Below are 17050 nucleotides of genomic sequence, written 5' to 3'. Positions count from 1 at the left end.
AAATAGACAGAAATTAATGTAGCGGATGCACGAAAGGACGAGATAATATTTTTAATGTACCGCACACGCGCGAAGTGGAGTCTTAATGCAATTTCTGCGCTAATGCAATATGTACGATTCGACGGGCGTGCAAATGGAATTATGTGTGGCGAAATCTGTGTAGAGAAAGTGGATTGTGAGGTTTTCCTATGCCTTTCCATAAAATCGTAAACATTGATAAATGGTTTTCTGCAATACGATAGATTTTTTCGATTCTATTTTTCTTATTTCATTTATTTCGTATCTATGTTTAAATTTTGTTTCACGTGTCAGTTGATTTGATACTTAATTATATAAGTTTGTGTTAGGTGAAATTGTAAAATTGTAAATTGAAATATTGTTACTGTCTTGTGCAAGTATTAAATCAATATTTTTAACAATTTTCTGAATGCGGAGGCACAGTATACATTCATTAATATAAAAATTTATTTAGGAACTAATAAAAGCCAAGCGCAAAAAGTATGCGCAACAAAATTATCTAAAAATCTTCTTTATCTTGTAAAGATTAGAACTCCTCGTTTCGTTTAGTTGATTTGATCTGATTTGTTAATATATTTTATTTCACTCTTACATAAAGATAGAATATTAACTATTTGAAAACCTTATATTTGTCAAAGAAAAAAAGAATATTCTTCATATATTTTATGTGGCCAGAAACAAAATAATTGTTTCTCTGACACCCTGCCGCTAATATTCTGGAGATGAGCAATTAAGCGGGCTATCCGCGATGTGTCGTATAAATTCCGCAGATCTAATCAATTGCGATAAATTCTCCTGGTCGCGATCAAGTTTCGCCGTTCGCAATTTACGATCTTGCCCCCTACTTCTGCCACGCAGGGGTGACGATCTATTAAAAACGTCTCTCGAGCCTATCTTTTTATCTACCAGTTTATCGACGCGCCACGTAAAATGATGATCGCCTATTCTCGCTTTTTTTTTTTTCTATCTCGGTCATTGACATTGTTGCATATCGTGGTGGAGGCGATTATTGCCGGCGACGGTTCTTCGATCGTGGTTCAGAAGAGAGACGTAACTCAGCCGTTGCAAAGTGGAACAAGCAGACCGATCCGAGATCGATAACGCTAGCTTCGCGTTTTCCTCATACTAACCTGTTATGTATAGAAGAGCGTAGAGCAAGAATGACGTATTTAATCGGATTAAAGGGGCGAACCCCGCGAACGCCGCCCACTTTCTTCTCTTTCCGAGGCAGGAAGCGAGTAATCGACTTCCAAGAGCGATTTCACCTTTCGCTTTATTGCAGCGCATCTTGTACATGCTCGCTTGTGTGCTTCTCTCCGCTTCTCGTCCTCTTGAGGGAATCGCCACTCCATTGACGTATCGCTACTCCTCGGAGATTTATTTTTTTTTAGCGAACTTGATATTCTGATGATAATGTCAATAAGAAAAAGAATAAAAGGAAAATAAATTTTGTTTACTTTATCTTCTGCCAGCCGATCGGATGTTACAATTCAAATATTTTTTTTATTTCGTAGGGAAGGAAGCACACACACATATACACATGAAAAGAGAAAGTTATCAGTCAGGTTTATATTATTTTCTTTGTCTATTGTCTTTCTTCTTTAAAATATTATAATTTTATTGATTCTTTAATATTTTAAATCTGATTTCCCTCTATTGAAATGTCAAGATACTAATAATTCTTAGCTAATAAGTACTTGTACTATAATAATCCCGAGCTTATTATAAGTGATGGACAATAATTGCGGATTAAGTTCCCGGGAGATAATTAAATGACAAGAGATCTTATAAATCATTTAATATCGCATGGGTTTAATTTTAATAATAATTTTAAATTTATTTTACATTGAATATAGAGAAAAGTTTTATCAAATAATTAAACTGATAGAGAAAGAGAGAGAGAAATCTGAATTCTTTCCTGTTGGTAAAAAACAAAGCACTAAATTAAAGATTAATATTCATGATAATAAATGGTGATATGTCTTGTAGCTTATTGTGCAAATAGTTGTAATAATAACCTTCTCTTGCAACAGTGGGGGAGAGTTATAGACACTTTGACCTATAGACAGTTGACTTTGCGGAATTATCTCTAAGGAAAGTTTCGTCTCATAATGAAAGGAAGTCTGCCGGGCACGTAACTGTGACCTTTGTAAAGTCGATTGTAGATTTCTCTCGGAGAAAATTCTCTTAACATGTACTATCGTTCGATGTATAATACTATCGTGCATTTTAAAAAGTATCTGACACATTTAAAGCAATTTTATCTTATATGATTTTAATTATTTGAATATATTATATGTACACAAAAAAAAAAAAAATTATCGATTATCATGTATGTGTTGTGTCTTGCGTGTCCTTTTGACAAACTCACACTCTAAGAGAATTGATTTTCGAAATGAAATTATGTCGCGCGACTATGATCCTTTGTCATCAATAAAAAGTCGCAAGAGATTTCATGGTATTTAAATATCGCTATAAATTTGCTGTTGGATATCGTTTTTCAAAGGATTGAAAGGTCACAATCGTGCGCAATCGTTCGCGAAACAATAGACATTCCTCTTTAGTCTTTTACTTGTTTTTTTTTTTCAATTCTTTCGAGCATAGGCAACGTATCCAGTGATCTTTGTAACAAAAACCTTCTCGGGATTCTTCGCAATTTGCGATAAATTAAATGAAAGCTTTGAAGCTTGATGCTGTTTTGGCGACACCTCAACATGCTTTCCCCCTGCCCTGCGTCTGTGACAATTAAATTACGATGCTATAATGAAAATTTAGAGTACAGAATACATAAAACACGTATATAAATAATACGACATTTGTTAAAACATAATCTTCGACTAGTAAATCTATTGCATAGTAACTTGCTTGTCGATTCTAGAACGACATTGAGTTAAATTGTTCTGACATGACATATCGACGTAACGTCGACGTCCAGGTGCGAAAGTTCGGAACGTAAAGTCAATCACGAAGATATCTTTGAACTACCGTCGTATACATATCGCAAAGTAAATTAACTTGGAATCCAATTTCCGATTAAAGATTTCTATAATTCAGTGAAATATATACTGAATAATCCGTTTAAATTTCAGAGCGAAAACTTACACAATTTTTGTGTATAGAATAAAAAGAGATAAGAAGTTTTATCTTTAATAATTAAATAAAGATTCAAAACGAATTGATGGCTCTGATGTGTAACATTAATAGTAGGAGATCGGGCTAACTGAGAGCCAAGTGCGGTAAATGAAGCGCAAATTATTTCTTTTTAGTTTGTCTTTATTAATAGTTCAATTTCGTACGTTTCGGTCTCTAATTTAGACCATTATCAGCAACTATTACAATATTATATAAAACTTAATATTCGAATCATTCGGTTATAAACACTCAATTTAGAAAGAGAGAGAGAGAGAGAGAGAGAGAGAGAGAGATTAAAATTAGATCAAATAAGATTAATTTAGACTAACATCGCATAATTGCACACGGTTCACTGAATTCGAGATAGACGTATGCGATCCTTAATCTAGATTAACATATCATCATGAGTGTTTACAATTTATATCCGAATGATCCAAATATTAAGTTTATATAATATTGTAACATTTGCTGATGATAATCCAAATCCGAGAACAAAATGTACGAAACTGAACTATTAATAAAGACAAACTAAAAAGAAAGAATTTGCGCTTCATTTACCGCGCCTAACTCTCACTTAGTCCGATTCCCTATTGAAATTATACGAATCTTAGAAAATGTTACACGATATTTTAACTTATACTTCAAGAAAAAGATAATGTGTAGTAGTTTTATTAATTATTTTTTATGATTGATATATAAAATAAAGAAAACTACACGATTAAAAGCTATGAAAAGAGATGCAAATTTGTCTGATGTACATAAAGAATATTCCATTTAATTCTTCTAAAAGAAATTTCCATTTAATTTCTCTATATTTTTTAATCAATCTATTGTGGCGCGAAGATTACTATTTTATACAGTTTGTGGTTACGAAAATATTCATCAAAATAATTATTCCTAAAAATATCATAAGGATCGCGAAACGGTATTCTGCCAATAGTATTCTAAAGTTACAAACTGAGTTTAACTAAGGGAAGCCTTCTTACTGTCTTTTTTGTCGGTTAAAGTTCCTTTATGGGATTCGTTCAGTAATTTTCCCTTAGTCTCTTGCTCAAGGAAAGCCGACTTTTTCTTTAAAATGAAAAGATGGCCTATAACCGACAGACATTTCCCAATCTAATAAGTACAAATCGCATCCTATTGAGATAATTTTCGAAATAAAAAAAGTTTGAGCTTGATTATACGTTTTTTCCTTGAAATTCCGACTACAATATATATTGCATTTTATATTATAATGACAAAATATAAAGAATATGATAATCAGTCATTTCTCTATTCTTGATTGATAATTATGGAAATGATATTTCTTAATGCGGGAAGAAAATTTCGCATTTTATGCATAAGTTTCTATATAGAATAAACTTGATATTGTTGCGCATAAAGCAAAGAACAAAAGAAAAGAATATGAAAATTTAATTTTTAATTTAGCTTTGATATTAATTTATACATATATATTGTATATGATGTAATATTAATAATTTGAAGCTCTTTTAATCCTTTGTAACCCCAAATATTTTTGCCATCATGATGCAAATATACCGACTATGATCGCAAAGATTAAATTAGTTTCTACATTGGATCTATTTTTTTTCTTCTACCACTTACATCTTAACGCTTGCCTTGAATTTTATTTTTTTACTCCTACCACAACGAGATTTCTCTAGTTTTGAGAAAAAGAAAGAGAGAGAAAGAGAAATTTAAGGCTTTTTAATATAATTTTTCAGCTATAAAATCAGAGATAAATTTTTCAATGCTTATTTTTTTATGATCCAAGAATATAACTGAATACAAAAGCAATAAGTATAATAAATTTTTATCATATTAAAAAGCGATTTATTAAAAATTCATTTTATTGCTTTTAGATGATTAAGACAAAAGAATTATTTCTTTATGATTTTTAAATATAATTACGAATACATAATTTTCCAAACTACCTTTTAGAAAACTAATATTTTAATATTCTTATAATTTACGTACATCCACTTTAGCATATATAATATAGCGTTCAAAAAAATAGGCCAGTAAAAAAATTCAACAAATTGTCTGAGACTGTCGCTGCTCATTACGGACTTTCATCCCTTCGCAATAAACGAGAGTGTCGTAACAAGCGAAGGATGAAAACAAAAGAAAGAATTTATAGAACAAACAATCAATTTTGAGGGTCAAGGCCATCAAGAAATAAACTGTCATTTTAGCACATTGCAATCTTACATTATTTTTTTAAACTTTTTACCAGAAAAAGTTAAAATTTTTGTTAAAAAGTTTAAATTTGTTTTGTAATAAATATGACACGATATAAATGTTGAACACGTGATTTTGTCTCTTATTATGCAAAATAATTTTTTAAATACACATTACAAATATGGAATATATTATAAGAAACATATGACTTTAATTTTTTGCGGAATACGTTTCCGACCTTTCAAATTTTTATCATATTCTCTTAACATGTTAAAACGTAAAGTTCTATAAATAGTATGTATCGTGAAAAGTTAAAATAACGAATGCGTTAGCTGAGTGGAAAAGTTCAATTAGAGATGAAAACCCGAGTATCAACCATTTCTCTTTTCCAAGTCAAATTTATCAATTAACAAAGATCTAAATGGTCCGTCCATATTCGTATCTATGCAATTTTAACGTGTATCATGTGAACGACTTTATTGAGCATTCATTGAATTAATGTATTTTGATCATAAAGCTTTTACATTTAAATAACTAAATTTTTTTTATTAACCACAACAAAAAGTATAGAATAAAATTTTATTTTAAAGGTCTTAATTCGAGTTATTTATATTTTTCGATAAACTCACATTTGCTATAAACAATTAATGAAATTTTTTGACAAGAGTAATAAACTTTGTCGAATTTCCAAATGTCCGCAAAAACAAAAATTTATTGAAGATAAACGTGTTTTTAATCAGTTATTAATACGAGCAAACCTCATAAAAAAATAATTTTTAAAAAATAATTCAGCGCTTTAGAAAAATGTAGATTTTACCAAGAAAGCATATGCACGTGTCACAATTTCTATGGCGTCATTTTACACTATATACATTTAAAAAATTCTCATTTTATGCTGTTATTTCTTGTGTGCAATAGAGAGCATTTTTCACTTTTAAAATAATAAAAAACAGAGAGATATATAATCTCTGTATAATAATTACGAATTTGCGTTACACGCGAGCGTAAAAATTCTTAGGAAGTTTAATATTCTTTATTTACTGATACTAACAACGACTGCTTTATAATGTTTCCATAATGCAGGATACAATTAAGAGCAATACAGTTAATACACACAATAACAACTCGCGGGTAAATGCTTAACCGTGAAAATTGCTAATTAAAGTTACGCACATCGCCTAAAGCGCAAATATCATAGAGGTAGAAACAGTAGTTTTCATTCGCCGCGAGCGACAGAGCGAGAATCTACGTAAGCGCAATTCGAATATGAAAATGTTTTCGCACCAGTTATTCGACTCTATCGAGGTATATTGAAATTCCTGAGCACAGGCGATCGCGGTCGCATACGCAGAACTTTTCAGGCTAACTGGAACTAACCGATAAAACCGCTTGAGAATTCTCATAAAAGAACATAACGTGTAAAACAAATCCTCTTATTCATAATTCACCCATTTGTTTTAGTATTTCGCAAATCCTTTTGCTTTAACAAAATTTTTTGAAGAAGTAACAAAGTGATATTAACGTTCGATGGACATTCATTCGCGGTTTTTCGTATACATTTTGTGTGTTCTTCATTATTTAAATTAATTAATTATTTAAATTTATATAATATATACTTAATGACGTGTATAGTATTTATTTAATTCAATAAAAAAATCAGTAAATTTGAAAATAGTGACACTACGCGCAAATATAATGATTTTAATTAACTTAAAATCCTACTTAAACTGAAAAATTTTTATATAACATAAATATAATGAAAAGCATAATAAAGTTTACATTAAAGAAAGATAGTATTTAAATATTTTCTAAAATTTATTTTATTACATTTTGTTGAAGATAAATAATGTTTTTATGTTACTATATTATATACTGTATATATTACTATAAAATTCAAACTACTAACGCATGTTTTTCCGAAATCGCTTTACTTCAATTCAGGTCACCCCTATGTTTAAAGAATTCATTGCATGTTTGCAATCTGAAGTACAGCGTTGCTAGCTCTTTTTCATATCATTCTAAAGGATGTGATGCTGGCTCTTTGTAATTGTTTCGAGATGGATCGAGAGCACGTGCGGCGGCTCTAGATGCGAAAATTATTCAACGGTTGCCCTGGTGGATGAAAAAGAGGATGAGAAAAAGCGCCGGCTGCGAAAAAACGGACTCTCTCGGGAGGGTGGACAAACCTCCCTTTCGTAGATAGAAACCTGTTATCACCGCTATTGCATGAGTAGTGATGTCTAAAACAGATTTGGAAAGCAAAATCTTTCAATTTTTGTTTCCTTTAATTTCCTGGTCAATATAAATTATTTTTTGTTGCTCTTTAATTCTTTTATTATATTATTTATTTAACATTTATTTATATATAACTATTTTATTATTTTATTTATATATATAATTATTTATTTAATACTTTTAACAAGGTGATAAAAAATGCTAATGCGTGTGTATTATCGAAAGAAATTTATTTGTAATACTTTCAAAAAATATTTACTAAATATTTTATTATTCTTTCTTTCTTTATATAAATATAACATATTTTAAAAACTATGCCAAATTTAATAATTTATTTGAAATATACATGTATTCTTTTTTTTTTTTTTGTTGAAGAGTATATATATGTTTATAAGTATATGTAAGTATATATATGTTTCATTTCAATTTTTTCAGTTATATTTGAATATATTTTCTAGATATAGATCTTTTTTATAAATATTCAAAGATTTTGTCCGTTTTCGTCCGCTTTCGTCCGATTTCGTCCAATTTCGTTCATTTCGTTGTCAATGCGAGAAACAAATCGATAGAAAAGTTTTTTATCCGCTTCACTAGGCTGAATGAAAGGCCTTATTGAAACAAAAATGTTTCTTCGTAACAAAAACGCCATACACGTTCAAACGCTTTTAATTAAACACTCGCCGCATGTACGTTCTGCTGCGTTGTTCATTTTGACTTAATAACGAATTCGCGCGTGAATTGTCCGATATGCATCTTCGTTTACCATCAAAGAATTCAACGACGAACAATCGAGACATACCCAATCGATTTATTCTCGATTGACTTCCACTGGATTATTTGATTGCTCGCGATGTTATACCAAACTCGATAAAAAAAGACTTTTAAATTAAAATTTAATACATCGCGCGTATGTGAAGAGATTAATTGATGAATATCTAAAATTACATGATACTTTTTTGCACGCATCCACTTTCAGTCAGAACAATGTAATCAAAAATCGAGGTGATATTATTTTGTACAAATTTATGCCACAACACTCGAATTGACACGAATATCGCACGCCGATATTAAAACTTCTTGCATCATTTTTTTTATTTAGAATATGAAGTATTTTATATTTATATTGTCATCAATATTGTCCATATTGAATTTTTTTTTATATATAATGTGACATTATTATTTAGATTCCATGCTCATTCCTTACATCGCTGCAATTTCATCGATATACATGTTATTCGTTTACTAGAGTTAATTCTATTATTGCACAATGGATTTTTATTATACAGATTTGGCGACGTTAGATTTGAACAACGATATAATTTAATATAACGCCGTAATTTTGATACCTTTTGCTTCAATAACGTTATGCGCGGTAAGCGATGAAAGATTATCGCGGTTACGTTTTATTCCGTCTCTTAACAAAATCGAGACGAGCTTGAATAGCCATGAAAACGAGATGTCTATTTAATGGTTAGTCTGTAGGCAATCTTTTTGAGATTACCGCTTGTAATCGGATCATGAGAATGCCGGCAGACAATGTCGGTCTGCACAAAAAAAGCAAAACTTGCTAAAAAAAGCAAAACTTGCAATAGAAATGATAACAAAGAACAGCACATGTCGTCCGATAATTCTGTACCCGTAAATTTCGCATTATAAAGTATTCTTTTGTAACATCATCGGCTCTTGATTTTAAAAAACAGACGGAAAAGAAACTTCACGGAACTAGGAATATTATCGAGAAAAAACATATAAATATAAGAAACTCTCTGATTTACATAATTCCAAGTTTTAAAGAAAATAGCATTTTTTGCTATTTTTTTTTTTTTTAGGATTTCTTTAGAACATTATCTTGCGTAAGATGCGATAAATATCATCGCTCTTATGCCAAAATTACAAATTCTGCAATTTTTCTAATGTCATTTTCTTACCCAATTTTGAACAAAGATTCTATGCCAGAGACGCAAATGCGATAATAATAGTAAATCACGTCAGACTTGAGAGGTATCAATTCACGAAAATAATTACAAGAATAAAACAAGAAACTGATTTTTTAAAGTAAATTAAATTTTTAAATTGCAATAACTCAAAATTACAAAATTGCATATTTGTTTTTGGCATAACAATGATGATATCGAAACGAGATATATCGTAATATAATATAGTAACGAGAAATATTGAAAACGCATCATAAAATATAAAATACGAAATAAGACAAAAAGTAAGAAAAATTGACGAATGGATTAATAATTCTCATATAACATACATATTCTAGTTATTTTAAAAGCACAATTTTTCCTTTATGATTTTTTGCTAATAATTACAAGATAACAAAAACAACATGAATCCAAGGAGATTGCATTTACATCGTGCATTTTTTATATTATTATCTTATTAAAGCAGCAGCTAGTTGCTTTAAACGATCTGTTGCATGCTAAAAGCTTATTAAATCGGTATTCGCGCAAAAAAAAATCGCCAAGTACAGATGATTAATGGCTACCACCGACTTCCTCGAATCCGCTCGATAATTGCTGAGATTTTTCTCGATAAAAATGGAAACGTCGATAATGCGGTTGGCAAAAACACCGAGAAAAAGAAGGAAGCCGGCGGCTGAATCGGACAATACTCTGCAACTCTAACAAACGCCGCATTAAATGCATCTATCGAGTGGATCAATGTGCTATATTGTATCTCACTATCATCTCGCTATTATTACTCGTAAATAGAGCTTTATTTCATAGCCTTTCCAGATAATTTAAGGATACTGGCGCTAACATTCTAATATTGATAATACCCTGAAAATTTAATAGATTGTTTCTATTTATTATCTGAACACGCGTGTAAAACCTGAAGACGATTCCCTAACCGGTTCACGAGTTATTCAACTTTTAATTTTGCATAAGTTTTTATGGAGTAGCAGCATATTTCCACTTATATAAATGAAATTATAAGGAAGTACCATTGCCAATATTATTTGTTTGCAAGTAAATAAAATACTGAGCAACGTTTCTAAAAAATAGTTGATATCAATTTATTAACTCGTTATCGAGTTATTAATGCAAAAAGTAATGCAAAATTTCGAAAATGACATTAAATATTACTAATATACGCAATGTTTTTTCGTTTCTTACAATTGGTTGCAAATTCGCATTCAAAAATTTTTTGTTGACGGTCATAAAATTTGCAAAATATGCAAATATATTTGTTTCTGGTCACATTTAATTGTATCAAAATCATATTAACTGGCATTTTTTATTTATAAGTCCTTTACACAATACGAGCACATATGGTGCATATCTTAATCTACAAAAGCATAGAATTTTATCAATTTTAAATTGAAGTAATTTTTGTCTAGGATTGTATAGACAATACATTTTTAAGCTCTCTCTCTCTCTCTCTCTCTCTCTCTCTCTCTCTCTCTCTCTTTTTTTTACATCAATATAAAAAAAAAGTTAAGCTATAAATATTCTTTTTAATATTCTTCAAACATTCATTAAACATTTTTTAACAGTCTTTGCAGATGTTTATGTATTAAGATTTTTCTTAAGCTCGAGAACCCTATTATGTAAACGATATTTTTTTTATCATTTAACTGCGCATTCTGAAATTTCTAAGCAAAGTGCACTCTCTCTTTGCTTGAAAATTCTATACTAAAGACAGAAGAGTAACAGATAAAGATAGAAAATTTCCCTTGGGCATTTTTTTATATCTTTTTTTCTATGCAGAGCATTTTTCCAAACATACGGCAATATTTGATTCACTCGCGATTTGACGACCTATCACTTTACTTTTTTTTTGTTCAGTATTTTTACCATTTCTGAGATTATTGTTTCAGTTATTTTCTTACAATCGTTTCATAAAATTGTTTTCGGGATGACATATTTTCGCGATTAGTCAGCTTCTTCAGTTATATTAGGGAAGCATTGAAAATTGCATACACTTTTTCCTCTGGTTATACAAGTTTTCAGGATCTTTTCATTTCACTTTGAAATTCATTCAGCTGCTAATTTTTTTCTCATCTATTACTTTTTTATATAAATTAATTTTTCTTCGAGCTTTTTATTCCAGATTTGTATTTAGATGAAGATATTATCTTAAACTAAACTATTTATTATCGAAAGGACGAATTTATTCTTAAAATCATATAATGAAGATTAGATTCTTATACTATTATAATAAATGCAAGTTTTGATATTACGGGCGTCATCATTTACTTTGGTATGTACAAGGATTACCAAATAAATCCTGATGTCGCACATTTTATCAACTTTTCTTACACGGATAGTTGTGGGTATGACACCAGGGAAGTGGGCGCCTTCAATATTTATGCCAATACTGGCACCTATTCTAGTTGCTATTCGTCATGAGACGTACTTCGTAATCCAAGTTGCTGTCAACTTCTATTTAGAACTTTCCGTTTTGTTTTTTCGCATTTCTTTATATTTCTTCTATCTCTCATATTTTTTCAATACCTCACATACTAGATATAGCACAAAATATTGTTAAATTTAATAGAAACTTTTAATATAATAACGTTGATATATATTTTACGTAAAATATCGATGCAAAATTTTACATTAGTCTATGCAATAGAGATCGCGCGCAAATATATTGCGCTAAATCTGAAAATCCAGATGGTCATATTTAACACTTACTGTAATACTGTGAAATCACGTGGCATAAAGCAGGATGTACTGCTGAAGCTTATCGCGCGATTCCACATGATGCATTCTTCTGCATTAGGGTGTAGCCACTTTAAAGCGTTCGAATGGTATACCGAGGAACGTGAAGAACGAGACAAAGCATTCGACCATCAAATGCGCAAATTGTTTTGCATTTCTGCACTGACTACTGCGAGGGAAACGATCGCATTCATCCCGGGCCGCATACAGAAGTATGAGAATAATTTTCTCTCTCTGTCTCCATTTTTCCCTTTTTAATTTTCGATATATTATAATTTAATAATTAAATTCGAACTTGTTGCAGAAATGGTACTTAATATCTCGATAACGAATGGAGAAGAATTTCTATTATTTTGAAGCTTTTTTTTTTACGTTGCCCGGTATATCTAAAATATGTAATAGAACATTTATTGACATCTAAGCCTATCTATTCTAAAACTGGAAATATTTATTGATTTATGACATGAAGATTATTTTCAAAGTGTAAAACTCATGAAAATAATTCTGAGAAAAAGCAACAATTTTCATTCTCTCTATCACATTTCTGTATAATCAGTTTTATTTCATGAGCGCAACTGCTGATATCTTAAAGTTATAACACTATAAATAGAGTTACTTTAACTCATATTGCCAACTCTTCGTGACGTATTTTTATTGACAAACCGTAACTACATAAGATTAAGTTTATAGTAATGCTTTTCTCGCATCTCCAAAGTATAGAATTATTTGAAATTGCATTAGCTAATTGTAAGTTTTAGAGACTATCTCGCAGAGGAAATGTTTGACCTGTGCGCTTTTATTGGATATTCTCGGAAAGTTAATACGATAGCTCGTATTAAGAAGTTAATTACTTAGACGCAGCAACTCACCTCATTCGATTATCAGCCCAATAAAATTCTCGAAAAGTTACGCTTTAAAGATAAAAAACACAGATAGTTAGTATGAGTGCGAACAATGCGATATAATTCGCATTAAATCGGGGATCTTTATTATTTCAAAATGTAGAAATATTAAAATAAAATTATTAGTACGCTGGCATATTCGCAATTCTCTAGCGTACCTATTGCTCGCAAAATATCTTTGTCATTGCATTGCTCGACATTGGTCTCAATTAACACATGGTGATATTTTATTCTATCACTGCGTCTTTAAATCAATATGTTAAAGTGTAAAGTTACAAACTAAAAGCATGGCACCTCATTGAACATGTATTGCACATGTTGCGAATTGCATTGGAGCATGTGCCAATTTTTCTTCGTTGTATGTTACAGGCACGTCAAAAAAACTTAATTACTCCCATATAGATTTTTATTCCATTTTATGCTCTTGTTATATTTCTTTCTTTTAAACTTTAACTTTTACCGGTTATATAATATTTTTCATTAATTTAAACTTCTTTAATATAACAAATTTTATCAACTTTATATGACGATTTATTGTGAAAATTTATGAAAAGACATTTCAATGTTCAATAACAAACACTATTTTATTATTATTGCTTTATATATTATGCAATTAGTTTTACTCTGAAATAATTTTTTATGAATATATTATAAATTATAAATTATATAATTTTGTGATATGATTTGGAGTACATCTGCATACATCTATCTTTTACTTTGCATCTTTAACGTTGCAACATCAGTGAAAAGTAATAATACGAAGATTGATGATGTATATGATAATTTTCTCACATTTAGTGTTAAAAACATGTTTCAAACAAAAGTTGTTCAGTTATAAAATAAGTCAATTGTTATTAATCGTAATAACGTGATAGTTTGTTATATGTATATCATAAACTGTTACAATATAATACAATGTGTTGTTATAGCCCAGAAAGGTTATATACAAATTATTATAATATTATTATTATTTTATATTATTATTATTAATTATTATTTTTAATACACACCTTCTATTTCATATAATAATTCTAAATCGAGGCACATAACTTCACGAGCGTTGACCGTGCGAAGCGCTGAAACAGCGATCCACCAACAAAGGCTAATCCGTTACGAAAATACGATCGAAGTAATTGCGAAAACGCGATCGAAGTAATTGCAAAAATGCGATCGCGCGAAGAAATTTTGAAAGTGCAAATAAAGAAATCGGTGAGATTTCCTGCTCGCAACCCGAATTTCGAAATTTCAATCCGGCTAATGATCCCGAAATCACCCGTGCCTCGAACTTGTTGCAGAAATGGTACTTAATATCTCGATAACGAATGGAGAAGAATTTCTATTATTTTGAAGTAAAGACGAAACAATTTCACAAATAATTTACAAATGCAATAAATTCCATTTTCTTGTATCATTTTACATAGTATATTATCAAATATTATATATATGCTGTTTCTCAATAGATTGCAATAAATTATTTCACTAATGATAATTTAAATGATTCAATGCTTTTGCGATAAATTTAGTGCTATTGTGTAATACATTTATGCAGTTAACGGATTAATTGAGCTGTGTCTTTTACGTATTTTTGTTAAATTCTTCAAAATTTGTGGTTCTTTATGACATAATATATACTGATTAGAAATATTTTGAAAGAAATCTTTTTACATGAAACGTGCAACAAAACATGCAACGCTATATCACATTTTTTTAAATAACAAAAAAAGATAAGATTTTATTTTATTTTGTTTTAAACATTTTGGAGAGCTTGAAATGTAATGGTGTAAAATAACATAAACGTTACATAAGCAAACAATGTCATTGCGTAAAGTACGCACGAGCGATTATCGGAATTTATATGAAATGCGACATATATAATACTTTCGCTGTTTGAAATATCGTATAAGTTACACAATAAATAAAGCTCTTGATATCGTATGACGTTGTTAATCCACTAATCGAATGATTAGCATACAAAATGAATAATAACGGTGATAAATTGATTTTATCATTATTTCATAAAATCAATAATTTGGGCATTATTTTAAATAGCATTTATCTTTGGGTATCCAATATGCATATAATATATTGAATATTGAATTTGCATATTATATTATTGATATTGATATCTATGTTTATTTTTCCATGCTTTTATTTTTACCTTAACGCGTGCTACGAGTGAATCAATATGTCGTTTATATACGAGATTTATCATACTATCACGCTTTTTTATTACATGATGCTATTTGAATGACATTTGTCAGTCATAATTGCAATATGTTTACTTTAACAATCTGTGAGAGTGTGGTACTTAACAGTATTAACAGTGATAAAAGATTGTCGCCGATTAGGTCTCATTTCACCTCTTGATAAATGACGACGGTTTGAATAGTCAAATCAAATGTCAAATTTAACGACCAATCTGTATAGACAATATTATTCAGATTACCTTTTGTAATTGGATAACAAGAATGTCCACTTACACATGCCTGTGTTTTCTTTGTAAAGAAGGTAAAGAAAGAAGGCAAGTTTTGTTCTAAATTACAGCGTAATATATCTAACTTTGAAGAAAAGAATACATAATCTATTGGAACGGCTAGCTCCAATAACTTTCGGTGGATTGTGATCGGTCATGCTTGAAAAAAATGGTTAGAGGGATTGGAGAAAATCTCCCATGTGACAAATGAGGTTTCCTTGCCGCGATGTAACGATCTCACTTTACTAGCGAGCAAACGTGATTAGAGATTGTGCTAACGTTTTCGCGATTTGCCATAGGGAAATAACGGATTGCATTCATTAATAGATTTTATTTGACGAATCGAATAAATCTCGTTGAGAAGTGTATGTTCGAGTTTTCTCGAAAAAGTTTTTTCTAGAGATATCCTCTTTCATGGCCCTAAACGATGAACATTGTGCGATAAATTAAGATTCATACATATTGAAGTAAAAAAAGCTATTATATTTTTTATACAAAGTGAAGTATTTAAAATATAATATAAATGATTCTCTCACAATTAGCGTTAAAAAAATGTTTTAGACAGAAATTGTTCGTACGCGATGAAATGTTGTTCTATGAAATAAGTCAACTGTGTCATTAATCGTAATAATGTAATAGTTTGTTATATATTGTAAACTGTTACAATAACTATAAAACAATACTTGTTCCCAAAATAACTTTTCCACAAAAGCTTTTGAAAAAACATTCAAGTGATTGATTGCGAAGTAAACATGTGTAATTAAAACATATCTTAACTCGTATCTCATTATGTTATCAATAAATATGTACATTGCTTATAAAGATAACAAGAATTCTTTTACGAACTCTCATTTGTTAGATTAATTTCCACATGTAGAAAAATAAAACAAGCCATTAAAACAAATTGTCATCTGTACAAACGCGTTCATTTGATTATTATTAACTCTTATCTCTCGATGACATATTATAAAAGTTTTTTTATGTATTTTTCTGTAAGCATCATTATGTAGTCGTAAGTGAAGTGTTGAAGAGAGCGGATCTCAAAAATTTATATGAGTGTTGTTACATCTTCTATGATTTTTTTTTTCGGTTGTTCATCAGTCATAATAAAACAATTTTGTGATATGATTTGGAGTACATCTGCATACATCTATCTTTTACTTTGCATCTTTAACGTTGCAACATCAGTGAAAAGTAATAATACGAAGATTGATGATGTATATGATAATTTTCTCACATTTAGTGTTAAAAACATGTTTCAAACAAAAGTTGTTCAGTTATAAAATAAGTCAATTGTTATTAATCGTAATAACGTGATAGTTTGTTATATGTATATCATAAACTGTTACAATATAATACAATGTGTTGTTATAGCCCAGAAAGGTTATATACAAATTATTATAATATTATTATTATTTTATATTATTATT

At 29.7% G+C, this 17050-nt stretch overlaps 1 protein-coding gene across 4 annotated transcripts in view; it reads left to right on the top strand.

The window, feature by feature from the left end:
* Positions 1–17050, top strand: part of LOC115234626 (GTP-binding protein Di-Ras2) — a 93906-nt gene that overhangs the window by 2629 nt on the left and 74227 nt on the right. Inside the window, exon 1 of one of the 4 annotated variants that reach the window (XM_029805829.1) lies at positions 16702–16814. The exons of the other annotated variants lie outside the window; for them this stretch is intronic. Within the exon in view, the coding sequence (XP_029661689.1) occupies positions 16745–16814 (70 nt within the window). The 5' untranslated portion in view covers positions 16702–16744. Of the gene's footprint in view, positions 1–16701; positions 16815–17050 lie in introns of those variants that run through there. 4 annotated transcript variants of the gene reach the window in all.

This window comes from Formica exsecta, unplaced genomic scaffold (genome assembly GCF_003651465.1).
Source record: "Formica exsecta isolate Colony F162 unplaced genomic scaffold, ASM365146v1 scaffold201, whole genome shotgun sequence".
NCBI classification, from domain to species: domain Eukaryota; kingdom Metazoa; phylum Arthropoda; class Insecta; order Hymenoptera; family Formicidae; genus Formica; species Formica exsecta.
Note: the sequence above shows the minus strand (reverse complement) of the source record. Positions and strands in the feature narration are given on the sequence as shown.